Here is a 15413-nt window from a genome sequence, read left to right as displayed (position 1 = left end):
CCGGACGCGCAGGCCCAGCGGCCATGGCTCACGGGCCCAGCCGCTCCGCGGCATGTGGGATCTTCCCGGACGGGGCACGAACCCATGTCCCCTGCATCGGCAGGCGGACTCTCAACCACTGTGCCACGAGGGAAGCCCAGGCCTCCCTTTCTTTATTCACCCCGGGCAACCTCTCATCTACTTTGTGTCTCTAGATTTATCTATTCTGGACATATAAACGGAATCATGCAACATGTGACCTTTTGTGTCTGGCTTCTTTCACTCAGCATAATGTTTTCAAGGTTCATCCATGTTGTAGCGTGGATCAGAACTTCATCCCTTTTTAAAAAAAATATTATTTACTTATTTATATAAATTTATTTATTTATTTATTTTTGGCTGCGTTGGGTGTTTTGTTTTTTTTTTTTTTTTAAGAATTGTATGCTGCGTTGGGTCTTCGTTGCCGCGCGCGGGCTTTCTCTAGTTGCGGCGAGCGGGGGCTACTCTTCGTTGCGGTGTGCGAGCTTTTCGTTGCGGTGGCTTCTCTTGTTGCGGAGCACAGGCTCTAGGCGCACGGGCTTCAGTAGTTGTGGCACGTGGACTCAGTAGTCGTGGCTCGCGGGCTCTAGAGCACAGGCTCAGTAGTTGTGGCGCACGGGCTTAGTTTCTCCGCGACATGTGGGATCTTCCCGGACCAGGGCTCGAACCCATGTCTACTGCATTGGCAGGCGGATTCTTAACCACTGCGCCACCAGGGAAGTCCCTTCATTCCTTTTTATGGATGAATAATATTCCGTTTAATGGCTAGCCCACATTTTGTTTGTCTATCCGCTGCTGGATGTTGGGGTTTTTTCCGCCTCTTGGTTATAAATCACACTGCCACGAATATCTGGGTGGATCTCCATTCGGTTCTTGACTTGTCCCAGGCAGTGTTTACTCATCTCTCTCCCCCACGTGAGAAGGGATGATGTCTGACTTTGCTCTTTGGAAAGCTGGGGACACAGGAGACCTCAGTACCTGCTTGTTGAGTGAGCTCAGCACTTCAGGGCGTCATTCATTCAAACTCCAGACATTGAGCCCCAAGGGAGACCAGTGAGACGTGGGCCGGGCCCTTCATGGGACTCACATCCACTGGAGCCAAGAACACTGATCCAACAGTCGACCTCGTGAGTGTGAGATCAGACTCCCAAAAGAGGCCCTCCCTTCTGCCTGGACATCCAGAGACCCTAGAACTAGCCGGGCAGGGGCTGAGGTCAGGGAGGGCCTCCCTTAATGAGGGGCGCTTGATCTGATTCAGTGAGGGGGGTGGGGAGAGCAGGCCAGGCCAGGGACCTGCACATGCAAAGGCCTAGTGACAGAGAGCTGGGGCAGCGAGGCGCAAGGGGGGCTGGGAGATCAGCAGGGGCCAGAACACGTCCAAGTTAATGCCCACTCTGCATCTGTCCTCGCAGCTCTGGGGGATGGGGAGGACTTCTTCCTTCAGCAAATAATTCCTGGGCACCAAACGTGGGCCCGGCCCTGGGGACGGGGCTGTGAACGAGACAGACACAGTCCTTGGCTTCCTGGGACTGACAGTGTAATGGGGTCAACCCACCAGCGCTAGTGGGTGACAACTGAGGAGGATCTGGTGTTTGGGACGCCAGCCTGCCTGTGGGGAGGAGTGGAAAGGACTGTCTTGTGGGAGGCGGGCAGGAGGGACAGAGGAGGGGTGGTTGAAAGCTGGGGCCACAAAGGCTCTTACTGATGCATCTTCCCCCAACCCCAGACAGCCACAACCAAGGTCCCAGAGATCCGGGACGTGACGAGGATTGAGCGCATCGGTGAGTGAGCGTGGATCAGGAATAGGACCTAGCCCCTGCCTGCCCCCTGTACCCCTGACAGAGCCACCTTACCCAGGACCTCCAAGAGGGAGTCGGCCCGCGCACCATCCCACCATCCCCCGTCCCCCCATCTAAGGAGGGAGGATCCTGAGTTCCAGGGCAGGTCAGATGGCTGGGGGCGGGGGTGGGGTGGACCAGGCCCGGCCTCAACCCCAGGCGGTAGGCGGTACCGCTGCTGCCTGGGCTTCCCTGGCGGGGCTCCCTGATGCCCCAGCATCCTGCTTGGAAATCGTGAAAGTGGATATTTGCTGAGTGCTGACAGGGGTTGGCCCTGCACTGACTGTCCCAAACCCCGGGCACACGCATCATCTCTGTGAGGGCGGGCGGGGACCTGCTCGGTCTCCTTCCTAGCGGCGTCCCCAGCACAGGCCCTGGCAGACCAGGCGCTCCGCAGATAGCCGTTGAATATGAGTTTGCATCCCTTGAGTCCTTACAGTAGCCCCACAAGGTGCCTCCTGTGACTGTCATCCCAGTTTCAGCTGAGGTGACCAAGACTCCGAGCAGTCAAGCCCCTGGCCCCAGCTCACCCGGCACCAGGAAGTCGGGAAGTAGTGGCAACGGCAGGGTGCAGCCTTTGCAAAGAGCCTCACTTGCAAGGAGGAGACTACACTTACTTGTTCACATTCATTCATTCATTCAGAGCTTCCAGAAGAGGCAGTAAAGGGCTCCTGGCCATGAACCCGGGTTCTGGAAGCATGCTGCTGGGTGCCACTTCTGAGCCGTGTAGTGAGGGGCTAGTTGCTCTCTGTGCCTCAGTTTCCTTACCTGCAAAACGGTGGGAGAGTAGTTCACCTCCTCGGTTGACATAAGATACAATAAGGTGAAGCACTTAGCTATCAAGGGCCAGCCCTGCTGGGAGCTGAGGGCCCGGGAGACTAGCTGCAGCCAGCCCCTGCCCTCAGCGTGCCTACAGTCCAGCACAGGGGTTGACATATCTTTCCTTAAAGTGCCAGATAGTAAATCTTCTCTGTTGAAAGTAATCAATTCTGCTGCAGCAGTGCGAGAGCACCCCCAGATGGTATGTGAGCGAATGGACGTGGCTGTGTGCCAATAAAACTTTATTTACAAAAACAAGTGCCCACCCACAGGCTGAAGTTTGCCCAGCCCTGGTCTAGTATAAAGCATTAGAATCCTGTGTCTTCACCTCTCACTGGCCGTGTGGTCTTGGGCAAGGGACCTAACCTCTCTGAACTCCTCCCCGCCTCCATGTCAATGAGGGCCTGGGGGCGATTATTGAGCCCTGGCCATGATCCAGGGTGATAATAGCTGAGACTCTTGTTCTCAGAGTTACATGGAATGAGATTAGAACCTGGGAGGTCACTCAGGCCACCGTGTAGCCTAAGAGCCACTCTTATTTACTGAGCATTTACCATGTCCGGCCATCCTCCCGGTGAGGTGGGGAATCGAGGTGCCCCTGTGACCGAGGAGGAGACCAGGGCTCGGCGGGGAAGCCCCTCAGGCCACACATCGACAGGAGCTGGCTGGTAACCATGTCTTCTGGTTCTTTCCCCACACACAGGCGCTCACTCCCATATCCGGGGGCTGGGGCTAGATGATGCCTTGGAGCCACGGCAGGTAGAGCCCAGGGGGCCGGGGTGGGAAGGCTGCTCCATGGGGGCCTCGGGCAGAGGGGACCCAGGGCTGTGGGGAGTATGGGGACTGCGTTATGATCTTTCAGACCTTTGTCTGCGCTGTATTTATAAAATTCAGCCGCATGTGCAGTTTTCTCGGTCTTTAAAAAATGGGGGTGGAAAAGGCTGTTTTGGCTTTTTTCTGAAGTCCCAGCCAACATGTCCTGTTTGATCTCATCAGCCTGGAGGTGGTAGGAATGCAGTAGTAGCCCAGGAGGAAGTCACCTTGTGTGCTCTGTCACCTCCCACCCCCAGGTTTCCCAGGGCATGGTGGGCCAGCTGGCGGCCCGGAGGGCAGCTGGCGTGGTGCTGGAGATGATCCGGGAAGGGAAGATCGCCGGCCGGGCGGTCCTCATCGCCGGCCAGCCGGGTACTGGGAAGACGGCCATCGCCATGGGTAAGACACCTCTAAGGGCAGGATCTCTTCTGGCCTTGCCAGGTGATCCCTCCCATGTAAGTCAGGGTCAGATTCAGCCACGTTTAACAGACAGCCCAAAATGGCAGTGGCTTAAACACTATGGGTTTATTCTCTCCCATAAAAGAATCTGAATGTAGGCCAATTCATCCTTGTTGAACAGTGAAGGCTTCTACCTTCCTGCCTCCGCATCACTTGCTTCCATGTCAGGGTCACCTCATGTTGCAAGAAGATGGCCTACGCTCCAGCCATCCCACCCATACTCCATATGGGAAGAAGGAGAAAGAGGAATTGCAATGAGGGTGTACCTCCTAGAGGTAGCTCCCTTTAAGCAGCTGTCTTGGGACTCCCACACACTCTTGCTTATATTTTATTGACTAGAACTTAATGGCTACACTCTGCTGCACAAGAGATTGAGACATTAAAACTTATTTTAATATTTCAATTGGGATCACTGCTACCCTAATAAAATGGGGGTTCTGGAACGAAGGAAGATGGGAAAGATGGGTATCGCATAGACAGCCAGCAGTCTCTTTTGCAATGCGTTAGTGATTTAAGATCTTTTTACTCACAACTGTCCCTCATCCTTGTTGAGCTCCTATTCATCCTTCAAAACCCTACCCAGGCATCTTTTCCTCATTGAAGCTTTCCTGGACTCTCCTCTCTTCCCACTCATTCCCACCTTTGTGCCTTAACTGTGGGGCCAGGCAGTGAGAATCAAGGTAACAGCTAGGTCTGCAGTTATAATAAAGGAGCACTCATTCAGGTACCCTGGTGTGCCAGGCCCTGGACCAGATACTGCGGACACTAAGATGATTAAGACCAAAGTCCTGACTTTAAGAAGCTTCCGGCCTCGGGGAGGTGTTCGTGGACACGGTCCCGTCCAGGGTGATGAACAGAGGAGGCTTCTACCTCCGATGAGGGGTGGTGGGGAGAGAAATCAGGGTGGCGGTTGTCAGGAGAGACTTCCCAGCTGAGTCAGTGCCTGAACTAAGACTTGTAGGATGTCTGGGAATCTCCTGGACAGACAGTAGGGAGCAGGACACCCAGGCATAGAGTGTGACACACATCTGTAAAGGGGACCAAGGAGAGTTGCCAGCTCACACTGGTCAGGAGGGTTCGGTGACTTCCTGTCCGGGAGACTTGGCTCAGAGCTGGGCAGAGCCCTCAGGAAGGGGAGCTGGCAGAGGGGCTCAGCGCTTGGAGTGATGGCAGGAATGGCCCCGCTGTCTACCAGCCAGCTAACCCCAAGCCATAGAGGAGGCCCGTCCCTGTGCTGGTTCCAGGCCGTGTGACGGAGTCATGATTGAGCACCAGGGTATCCCTGCCTGCCCTCATAATCGCTCCTATGCAGGCTGCCATCCCGTGCCAGTGCTTGTCATGTTGTCGGTCCCATTACACAGAGGTGCAAACCGGCTTGGGGAGCAGACTTCTCAAGGGCACCCGGTGCTAAGCACTGAAGCCGGGATTCAAACCTACGCAATCTGACTGTCTTACCTTCAGTTTCAGCCCCTTGCCTCTACCCCTGCTCATCACCCCCAAGCCCTGAGGCTAAACAGCTCTCAGAGGTTGGGAGGCAGGCTTGGCAAGATTATAGAGTCACAAGGTTTGCCCTCTGGGCAGCGCAGGGTTCTGATCCAGGGCCTCCCCAGGCGGCCCTCCGTCCCCAGCCTTCTCTGCGTCTCCTTGTCTGCCCCTCAGCACCCCGCCCCTCTCTCCTGCTCTCCTGCCTGAGGAGGGAGAAGAGCTGGTTTGCCACAGAGCGGGTGTTGGGGACCTGGTGCCAGGGCTGCCCCCACCCACCTCGGCTGCCTCCCCTCCTTCCCAGGCATGGCACAGGCCCTGGGCCCTGACACCCCGTTCACAGCCATCGCCGGCAGTGAGATCTTCTCCCTGGAGATGAGCAAAACGGAGGCGCTGACACAGGCCTTCCGGCGCTCCATCGGTGTGCGCATCAAGTAAGCGGGGGTGATGCCAGGTCCCAGCGGCCTTGGGACGTCCCCCCCGGCCCTGGCCAGCTCATCTTGCACCCAAGGGCTCACGGGAGTTGGCAGTTCCTGAGGGCCCAGGCCTTGGGCTCTCTCCTTAGGTCTGTTCTCTGCCCAGGGAGGAGACCGAGATCATCGAAGGGGAGGTGGTGGAGATCCAGATTGATCGGCCAGCAACAGGGACGGTGAGTCTACTCCCGAGTCTAGGCTACTCCCAGGGCTGGAGGGTGGAGGTCAACTTGCACCTTTTTTTTTTTTTTTTTTTTTTTTGCGGTACGCGGGCCTCTCGCTGTCGTGGCCTCTCCCGTTACGGGGCACAGGCTCCGGACGCGCAGGCTCAGCGGCCACGGCTCACGGGCCCAGCCGCTCCGCGGCATGTGGGATCCTCCCGGACCGGGGCGCGAACCCAGTTCCCCTGCATCGGCAGGCGGGCTCTCAACCACTGCGCCACCAGAGAAGCCCCAACTTGCACTTTTAACACCTGTAAACAGCCTCCTAAATTAGTCTCATCTATTGCAATTAAATTTTGAATTTTAAAAACATGGTAGGAGGATCTTTAAATATAGGGAAAGCTATTCCCCAGATAGTTCTTTAAATTAGATTTTGATTACAGAAGAAATCCGTGGATACATCCTCCCTTTAAAAATGAACAACCGTAACTCCCTTTAACTCCCTCCCCAATCCCAGTCCTTTTATTCTTCCACCTTTCCCTGCAAAGGGAGTACCTCACTGTGGAAACAATACCAGGAAACAGGAGAGACTCCAATATGCTGGGGAAAGCCCAGACTTGGTGACTGTTCATCTTGTGAGGGGGGGCGTGGCATTTTGTTTTCTTAGCTTATCTCGTGGGGAGGGGCGTGGCATTTTGTTTTCTTAGTTGTGTTTAGCTGAGTTCTTCTGGGTTTGTGATCGACGGAAACCGCCTTTCATTTGGGTATAAAAAAGGAGTGTTACAGTGGGACCCCTTTGGCCATTCTGTGAGACCTCAGGTCCCTGTTGTTTTTGTAGATTTTGTCTTTTAGGTTTTTGTTTGTTTCTTTATTGGATTTTTTTTTTTAACATCTTTATTGGAGTATAACTGTTTTACAATAGTGTGTTAGTTTCTCCTTTACAACAAAGTGAATCAGTTATACATATACATATGTTCCCATATCTCTTCCCTCTTGCGTCTCCCTCCCTCCCACCCCCCCATCCCACCCCTCTCATGGTCACAAAGCACAGAGGTGATCTCCCTGTGCTATGCGGCAGCTTCCCACTAGCTATCTAATTTACATTTGGTAGTGCATATATGTCCCTGCCACTCTCTCACTTCGTCACAGCTTACCCTTCCCCCTCCCCACGTCCTCAAGTCCATGCTCTAGTAGGTCTGTGTTTTATTCCCATCCTACCACTAATCTCTTCATGACATTTTTTTTCTTAGATTCCATATATATGTGTTAGCATACGGTATTTGTTTTTCTCCTTCTGACTTACTTCACTCTGTATGACAGACTCCAGGTCTATCCACCTCATTACAAATAACTCAGTTTCATTTCTTTTTATGGCTGAGTAATATTCCATTGTATATATGTGCCACATCTTCTTTATCCATTCATCTGTTGATGGACACTTAGGTTGCTTCCATGCCGTGACTGTCTTTAAATAAAAACCATTATTTCTCCTACTGGTTCCTTGGCTGCTGCTTCTGTTGTACAGATCTTCCTCAACTTACCATGGGGTTACGTCCCGGATTGTGGGGTCGTATGGTAGTTCTATTTGTAGTTTTTTAAGGAACCTCCATACTGTTCTCCATAGTGGCTGTATCAATTTACATTCCCACCAGCAGTGCAAGAGGGTTCCCTTTTCTCCACACCCTCTCCAGTATTTATTGTTTCTAGAGTTTTTGATGATGGCCAATCTGACCGGTGTGAGATGATGTCTCATTGTCGTTTTGATTTGCATTTCTCTAATTATTGGATTTTTAATAATAGCTTTATTAATGTGCAATTGACAGCCAGTAAGCCACGCCCTTGAAGGTTTACAGGATGTTAGGCTTTGACACACATGCACCCAGGAAGCTGTCACCGCAGTTGTGACAATGGATATCTTCGTCAAGCCCCCAAAGCTGCCCCATGTCATGCTTGTTCTGAAGCTGTGTTAGGGAGACATCGGGACCGTCTCTGAGCCCCTTGCCTGGCATGTCACCCCTCAGGGCTCCAAGGTGGGCAAGCTGACCCTCAAGACCACAGAGATGGAGACCATATACGACCTGGGCACTAAGATGATCGAGTCCCTGACCAAGGACAAGGTCCAGGCTGGGTGAGCAGCGGGGGCCGCACCAGGTGGTCAGGGTAGCGGAGCTCTGGCCCTTCCTTTCCTCACCCCCGCCCTCCATCCCCTGCAGGGATGTGATCACCATCGACAAGGCCACGGGCAAGATCTCCAAGCTGGGACGCTCGTTCACGCGCGCTCGAGACTATGACGCCATGGGATCCCAGGTGGGCCAGGGCTCCAGGTCCCCTCGGTCAGGCACCAGGATGTTTCTCTCTCCTCCATCACCCCAGGGCCCACAGGGTCTGGATCCTCCTGTCACCCCAACCCCATGTCCCTGGTACTCCTGGTTCTTCCCTGTACGCTCTAGGACAGTTGGGGCCCCTCAGCTTGGCACTTGGCTCATGGTTTCCGGGGTCCTCCAGGAACCCCCGTATCCTTCAGTGCTGTTGACTGCCCTGGTCTTGACTACCCCTTGGGCCTGGGGTTTCTGGGTAACCCCCATCTGGATTCTTAGTTCCATTCCAGGGAGTCCCAGTCTCCCCCAGATGGCCCCTCGGGCCCCCCCTTCATGCTCTTTTCTGCCCTTGTCCACGCCGAACCCCACCCCGGCCCCATAGACCAAGTTCGTGCAGTGCCCAGACGGGGAGCTCCAGAAACGCAAGGAGGTGGTGCACACGGTGTCCCTGCACGAGATTGACGTCATCAACTCCCGCACCCAGGGCTTCCTGGCCCTCTTCTCAGGTTAGGCCCAGCCGTCGTCTCCCGCTGCCCCGGGGGGCCTGGCAGCTCCCCTCTCCCTCTCCCATCCACCAGTACGGCCCCCCGTGACCATGGCTCTTCTCCTCTTCCTCCATCCCTGTTCGCCGACTCCCGTCTTCTCCATCTGTGGGTGTGGTTCGTCTCTGCCCCCGTGTTGCCTCTCTGGGACATCTCTGACCCCCTGTCCCTCCCGTCGTGCTGCCACTCCAGGGGCTTGGTCTCTCCTCCCTCTGTCCCTGGCGTCCCATCCTTCTGCATCTTGGTCCACCCTCCGGCCCTGGATCCCTGTCTTGTCTCTGACACCCCGCCTCCCGCAGGTGACACAGGGGAGATCAAGTCAGAAGTCCGAGAGCAGATCAATGCCAAGGTGGCCGAGTGGCGGGAGGAGGGCAAGGCGGAGATCATCCCCGGCGTGAGTGCCAGGGCAGGGCCAGGGCAGGTGACACTGCTGTGGGGGAGAAGAGGGGGCGCGGGAGGTGGGTTTGACGTCTGCCTCCCTGGCCCCCAGGTGCTATTTATCGACGAGGTCCACATGCTGGACATTGAGAGCTTCTCCTTCCTCAACCGGGCCCTGGAGAGTGACATGGCGCCTGTCCTCATCATGGCCACCAACCGCGGCATCACCCGGTGAGCCACTGCCGGCCCCTCAGAGGCCCCTGGGGAGAACGGGGACCTCTGGGTGGCGGGAACGGCCACTGGCTAATCAGGGCACGTTTGGCGAGCACCTTATTAGGGAGGGGTGGGCTTGGCTATCCCCAAGCTTTGTGGCCCAGACAAGACAGTGTACTTTCCCCTCAAACAAAAGTAGATGGCTGGTCAGGGCTGGTGGGCAACTCTGCTCCACAAGGAAGTCCAGGTGCCATGTTCTTTCTGTTTTCTTGTTCCGGTAGCCCTTAAGGCTCCAGTTCCCAAACTGTGTGCCAAGGCACCCCAGGGTACTGCAGAGAACACAGGAGTGCTGTGGGATGTGTTTTTGTTTTTGTTTTTTTTAATTTTTGGCTGCATTGGGTCTTCGTCGGTGCGCGCGGGCTTTCTCTAGTTGCGGCGAGCAGGGCTACTCTTCGTTGTGGTGTGCGGGCTTCTCATTGCAGTGGCTTCTCTTGCTGCAGAGCATGGGCTCTAGGCGTGTGGGCTCAGTACTTGTGGAGCCAGGCTCTAGAGCGCAGGCTCAGTAGTTGTGGTGCACGGGCTTAGTTGCTCCGCGGCGTGTGTGATCTTCCCGGACCAGGGCTCGAACCCGTGTCCCCTGCATTGGCAGGCGGATTCTTAACCACTGCACCACCAGGAAAGCCCCTGTGGGATGTTTTAAAGTTTTAAGGGATGCACAGTGACGTGTTTTAGACGCTGCAGAAACTACTACAATTAAGTTGCTTACACCTAACTGCTTAATGGAAATAAAGGGAACGAAGCTTAGTATTTCTCTTGACCTAAGGATACCATGGAAAAATTCCTGAGACGTGAAGGGTGCCAGACACCATAAAGCTTGGGAACCTCTGCCCTAGGGTGTTGCTGTGCCATGTCCTCCCTGCTGGCTCTTCCCCAATCTCATCTACATTTCAAGAGTCCACAGGAAGGGAGAAGGAAGTGGAGGGCAGAGAGCTCACAAGAGGCTGGGGCTCAAAGGCTGCACCCAGCATGGCCGCCTGGACCCATTACCCAGGGGTGCTCAGGTGTGTGGCAGCACCTGGCTGCACGGTAGCCCAGGTACCAGCACCTCCAGGGCAGCAGCCATGTGCCACCTGTAGTGCAGGGAAGACAGAGGCATGGCTACCAGGGGCAGCAGGCAGGTCGTCCTTGGCTCTGTGCTTGGCCCTTTTCCAGGATGAACTGCTTGGCCCCCTCAAAAGAAGCTCGGGAGGTAATATTGTCTCAGCCCTGCTTTATTTTTTTTTTTATTTTTTTGGCCATGCATCACAGCTTGCAGGATCTTAGTTCCCCAATCAAGCATCAAACCCGTGCCCCCTGCAATGGAAGCGTGGAGTCCTAACCACCCGGACCACCAGGGAATTCCCTCAGCCCCATTTTAAAGATGGGGACAGCAAGGCCTGGTAACTTGCCCAAGGTCACACGTAGAAGGTGGCAGGGCCAGAATTTGGTATCCAGATGACAGGGTTGGACGAGCCCAGCTGAGAGCATGTTTGTAGCAGCTGCAGGTCCGGCTGTGGGAACAGGGGTGTCTCCTGTGAGGGGCAGCAAACGCAGTCACTCCTCTGCAGATTCTGTATTCGTGGATCTGCTCACTCGCTACAGTTGATTTGTAGCCCCCAAATTGGTACCCATCACACCTTGGCGGTCATTCACAAACGTGTGCAGAGCAGGAAAAAATTGAATCGCCCATGGCAGACAGTCCAGACGAGGGTCAAAGCAGGCAGTGCTTTGCCTCCTAGTTTCAGTTCACATGCTGTAAATAAGTGTCCTTTTCCTGATCTGTTTAGTGCCACGTTTGTCACATTGTATGCTTTTTGTTCCTGGTAATTTTGCTGTTTAAAACGGCCCCCAGCTGTCCAGTGTCGCTAAGCGCAAGAAGGCAGGGATGTGCCGTGCGAAGAAAACACATGTGTCAGATGAGCTTCCTTCAGGCACGAGTTCAAGTGCTATTGGCTAAGAGTTCAGCATGAATAAGTCAATAATGTATATTGAATAAGGTGTCTTTAACCTGAAACCAGGCTATCTATTGGTTGGTTGCCAAAAATTGTGACCAGAGGCTCACAAGAGCCTAACCCTGTATTTGCTAATTGAGCATTCGCCTCCACTTTGTAGAACGCAGCTACCATGAATAATGGGAATCTGCTGCTTCCTAGCACCACGCGCCAGGCCTTGTGCTGGGCCAGGTGCAGCCGGGGACAGGACCGGCACAGTTGCTTCCCTTGTGGAGCTCTGTGTCAAGCAGAGGAGTGGGACCTTGATCCAGTAATCCCGGACACAGATATCTAGCCAAAACCGGCTCAGCTCCAGGGGGACTGATGCAGTCAAGGGGTGGCTGCGCCGTCAGGCAGTGACACCAGCCCGGAGCTGAAGGCTAACCGACCGGTATTTGGTCCAGTGAGCGGGCTGTGGCCGAGGGGGTTGGTAGGGGTGGGGTGTTCTGAGTAGAGGGAATGAAGAGCCAGGTTCTAAGGGCATCACCCTGACAGCCTCCCTTCCCCCTCCTCCCCAGGATCCGGGGCACCAGCTACCAGAGCCCCCACGGCATCCCCATTGACCTGCTGGACCGCCTGCTTATCGTCTCGACCTCTCCCTACAGCGAGAAAGACACAAAGCAGATCCTCCGCATCCGGTGCGGATGGGGGGCCCCCCTGGCCTTCCGGGGCAGGACCAGGCTGCAGGCCTGAGAGGCAGGGCTGGTGTCCGCCCTGTTTGACACGTGGCAACACTGAGGTCTGAGGGGGAGGTCACTGGGCCTGCCAGAAGCAGGACTGGGCTGGGCATCCAAGCAGTGGCCTATGATGGGGTGGGGGGGGCTCTTTAGAGAAGGGAGGGGCAGTGCCGGTGACTGGCCTTGTGGAAAGAGCCCTGGAAGGGGGAGGCTCACGAGGCCCAAGGTTTGGGCCCAGCCTGTGCCTCGGTGGCTCTTCTGTGCTTCTGAGGACGTGGACTCCACGTGTACCCCGGGAGGTCCAGCAGCGCCACGGCGCTGGCTGGATGGCCCCTCTGCCCCCTGCCCGCAGGTGCGAGGAGGAGGACGTGGAGATGAGTGAGGACGCCTACACAGTGCTGACCCGCATCGGGCTGGAGACCTCGCTGCGCTACGCCATCCAGCTCATCACGGCCGCCAGCCTGGCGTGCCGGAAGCGCAAGGTCAGCGGCTGCAGCCGCCGGGGCTCAGAGGGGCGGGTGGAGGACATGCTACCCCCGGGGCTTTCCCTGGGCAGTTGCACTTAGTCCCAGGACCCACATTTTCAGAGGCGGGGGACTTTGGTGTCTCGGGTTAATTTCCGTGGCTCCCAGCCTGACACACGGGAGGTGCTGAGTAAATATCTATCGGCTGCACGTTGATGCCGTTAAGTCCATTTTACAGATGAAGAAACTGAGGGGTGGGGAGGTGGGGCCCACGGCCACGAGGGGGCCGCGGCAGGATTTGAATCCAGGCGACCTGGCCCCAGAGTCCTCACCCTGACCCGCCTCCTGGGAGGGGCCCCACCGAGGTCTCCCGTCCCTATCAGGGCACCGAGGTGCAGGTGGATGACATCAAGCGGGTCTACTCGCTCTTCCTGGATGAGTCGCGCTCCACGCAGTACATGAAGGAGTACCAGGACGCCTTCCTCTTCAATGAGCTCAGTGAGTGGCCCCCTCCCCGCCTGCCCCAGAGAGGGAGGAGGGAGCCCGGCCTGGAGAGCTCAGGCCCCGCCCTCGGGGCCACACTGACCACGTGGCCTTCCTTCTCCCGACAGAAGGTGAAACCATGGACACCTCCTGAGCTGCTATCGCCTTCACCCCCGCTTCACCATTTTCTACCAGAGTTCTGACACTGTGACTTTGTATAAAGTGGTTCTGAAACTGGACCTATTGTGTGTGTTGTGTGTGCGTGTGCGCGTACACAGGCACACACACCCTGAGACCCCAGAAAGACACCCCCAGAGTGCAGTTTGAGAAGTCTTTATTAGGAGGGATGGGGAGGAGCGTCTGCTGGCTCCAGGAGTTGGGGTGGGCATGGGAGGCTGAGGTGGGGATCCTTAGAGGAAGAGGAGGCCTGGGCGAGGGGAGCGGTCACAGGCCAAGGGCTGGGCTCTGGGACCCCCACAGTCAGAGCTGCTGAGGCGGCAGGGCCCGCAGTGACAGCTGAGGGCCACGGGGAAGGAGACCACTGGGTCCACACCAGGCGGGCAGCCGGGGAGCCGGATGGAGGCAAAGCGCAGCTCGCGGTAGGTGCACACCGGCTGGGGCACAGGCGGCAGGGCAGCCGGCAGCACCCGAACCTGGAGGTGGCGGGGTTGCGGGGGGGGCTTGGGTGTCTACTTGGGGCCAAGCCCTCCCCCGAGCTCCCTCACTGCACCCTACAGATCCCAGACTCGGGTGTCCAGAGGACTGTCTGTGCTCTCCTTCCCACACGCCCAGCCCCTGCCCCGGGTGGCAGGCCACCCTTCTACCCCCGGGGCCACTTCCTGTCTTCTGTGGGCCTGGCCCTGAGTAATCCACCTGGAGCTGAGGTGGCAGCACCCACCCACCCCGGGCAGCTCACCATGCTGGGGCAGTAGCCGGCACAGATGCTGGTGGTGAAGGTGATGCAGACAGGGCAGGCCTCGTTCTCAGCGGCCAGGGTGGCGTTGATGGGCCGGCACAGCGGCCGCAGTGGCCCCCTGGGTGCCCACACCCCGGCCAGGCTCAGCAGCAGCCACAGCCGCAGCCCCTGGGACAAGGCCAGTGCCTCAGGGCCAGCCTGAGCCCTCCGCCCCGAGTCCTTACCACCCACCCCCCCAGCCCTGCATACACAGGCTCGGGGACCCAGCTCCTCTGCCTGACGTCTTCCATTCAAGAATCTCCCATCCCCATACCCAGGGACCCCAGATACCCCAGCACCTCAGATACCCACCCTCCGGCCCTGCACCAGCTGCTTCCCTCCTCCTGCCAGGAAGCTTGCTGGCTCTCCGCACCCTTCTAGAAAGAGACCTCCTTTGCCAGGTCACAGGACTCTCCCTCTTCCTTCCAGCCGTGGCCTGGATGTAGACGCAAGGGGCCCAGGGACCCTGCGGTCTTACCTGGAGCATCTCCATCCTCGGTGTCTCCCCTGCCGCGTTTACCTGGTCTTATAGCTGCGAGCTGTGGGGGCGGCAAGGCCACTGGGGGCGGCAGCATGGTGGGGTAACCTGGACACTAATCTCCCCGGGGGCGAGAGGCAGACAAGGTCAGGGAGATGCAGGAATGGCCCAGTGGCGCCCCCCTCCCCCCACTCCCTGAGTGGCTTCCGCGCCAAGAAGCAGAAGACGCCCAAGGTGAAGCGGACTTCACAGACTCAGTCCCCAGGTGCTAGGGAGGCCGTGGTGGGAGCACAAGGAATAGGGTGTAGGAGGCCGAAGCTGTGCCCCTTGCCTTGTGGGCCCCCCTCTACCCATCCTGAGGGGAGCCCGCCAGAGGCTGGAGCGCCGCCCCTCTGCAGTCCTCCAGCGGTCATAGGCTGAAGCCTCAACCCTGCTCCACCTGCCGTAGACCCGAGTCCCACTTCTTAGGAGGGGTGTGGCTTCGATGTTGGATTCTGTCACCAGTGGGGGGGGGTCCACCCAGACGCGCCGCCCCTTCACCAGGGATTCAGCGGGAATCCCACCTGCCCCACACTCAGGCCCCCAGAAGCCAGGAGGCCGGAACCGAACCCAGCAACGAGCGTGGTTTAGGCTATTTAACTCCGTCGTCGACTGAGATAAGCGCTGCCCTTCCCGCCGCAGAGCGTGTGTCCCACCCTCCAGCCCGCAGCCCCAGCGTACATTTTCCAGGCTCAGTCCCGCCCCCGCGATCGAGCGGACGTGTCAGATTCGCCCCGCCCACGGTCCAAGCTCTGCCCCGCCCCCAGGTGGGG

At 57.1% G+C, this 15413-nt stretch overlaps 2 protein-coding genes across 3 annotated transcripts in view; one reads left to right on the top strand and one right to left on the bottom strand.

The window, feature by feature from the left end:
• Positions 1-13407, top strand: part of RUVBL2 (RuvB like AAA ATPase 2) — a 15310-nt gene extending 1903 nt beyond the window's left edge. The window contains exons 1-15 of one of the 2 annotated variants that reach the window (XM_007112399.3): positions 1024-1145; positions 1745-1799; positions 3379-3434; positions 3746-3887; positions 5734-5863; positions 6012-6078; positions 8085-8191; positions 8277-8370; positions 8764-8887; positions 9223-9317; positions 9414-9532; positions 12063-12182; positions 12574-12703; positions 13069-13183; positions 13297-13407. In XM_007112399.3, the coding sequence (XP_007112461.1) occupies positions 1095-1145; positions 1745-1799; positions 3379-3434; positions 3746-3887; positions 5734-5863; positions 6012-6078; positions 8085-8191; positions 8277-8370; positions 8764-8887; positions 9223-9317; positions 9414-9532; positions 12063-12182; positions 12574-12703; positions 13069-13183; positions 13297-13322 (1431 nt within the window). In that variant the 5' untranslated portion in view covers positions 1024-1094 and the 3' untranslated portion in view covers positions 13323-13407. Of the gene's footprint in view, positions 1-1023; positions 1146-1744; positions 1800-3378; positions 3435-3745; positions 3888-5733; positions 5864-6011; positions 6079-8084; positions 8192-8276; positions 8371-8763; positions 8888-9222; positions 9318-9413; positions 9533-12062; positions 12183-12573; positions 12704-13068; positions 13184-13296 lie in introns of those variants that run through there. The other variant, XM_007112400.2, reaches the window with a different exon arrangement.
• Positions 13408-13485: 78 nt separating this feature from the next.
• Positions 13486-15351, bottom strand: LOC102977735 (lutropin subunit beta). Its single transcript, XM_007112401.4, has 3 exons — positions 14602-15351; positions 14085-14252; positions 13486-13821 (listed from the first exon to the last, which is right to left on the bottom strand). The coding sequence occupies exons 1-3, from the start codon at positions 14614-14616 to the stop codon at positions 13579-13581; spliced, it is 426 nt and encodes a 141-aa protein (XP_007112463.1). The 5' UTR covers positions 14617-15351; the 3' UTR covers positions 13486-13578.
• Positions 15352-15413: the final 62 nt, after the last annotated feature.

This window comes from Physeter macrocephalus, chromosome 17, assembly GCF_002837175.3.
Source record: "Physeter macrocephalus isolate SW-GA chromosome 17, ASM283717v5, whole genome shotgun sequence".
Lineage (NCBI taxonomy): Eukaryota > Metazoa > Chordata > Mammalia > Artiodactyla > Physeteridae > Physeter > Physeter macrocephalus.
Note: the sequence above shows the minus strand (reverse complement) of the source record. Positions and strands in the feature narration are given on the sequence as shown.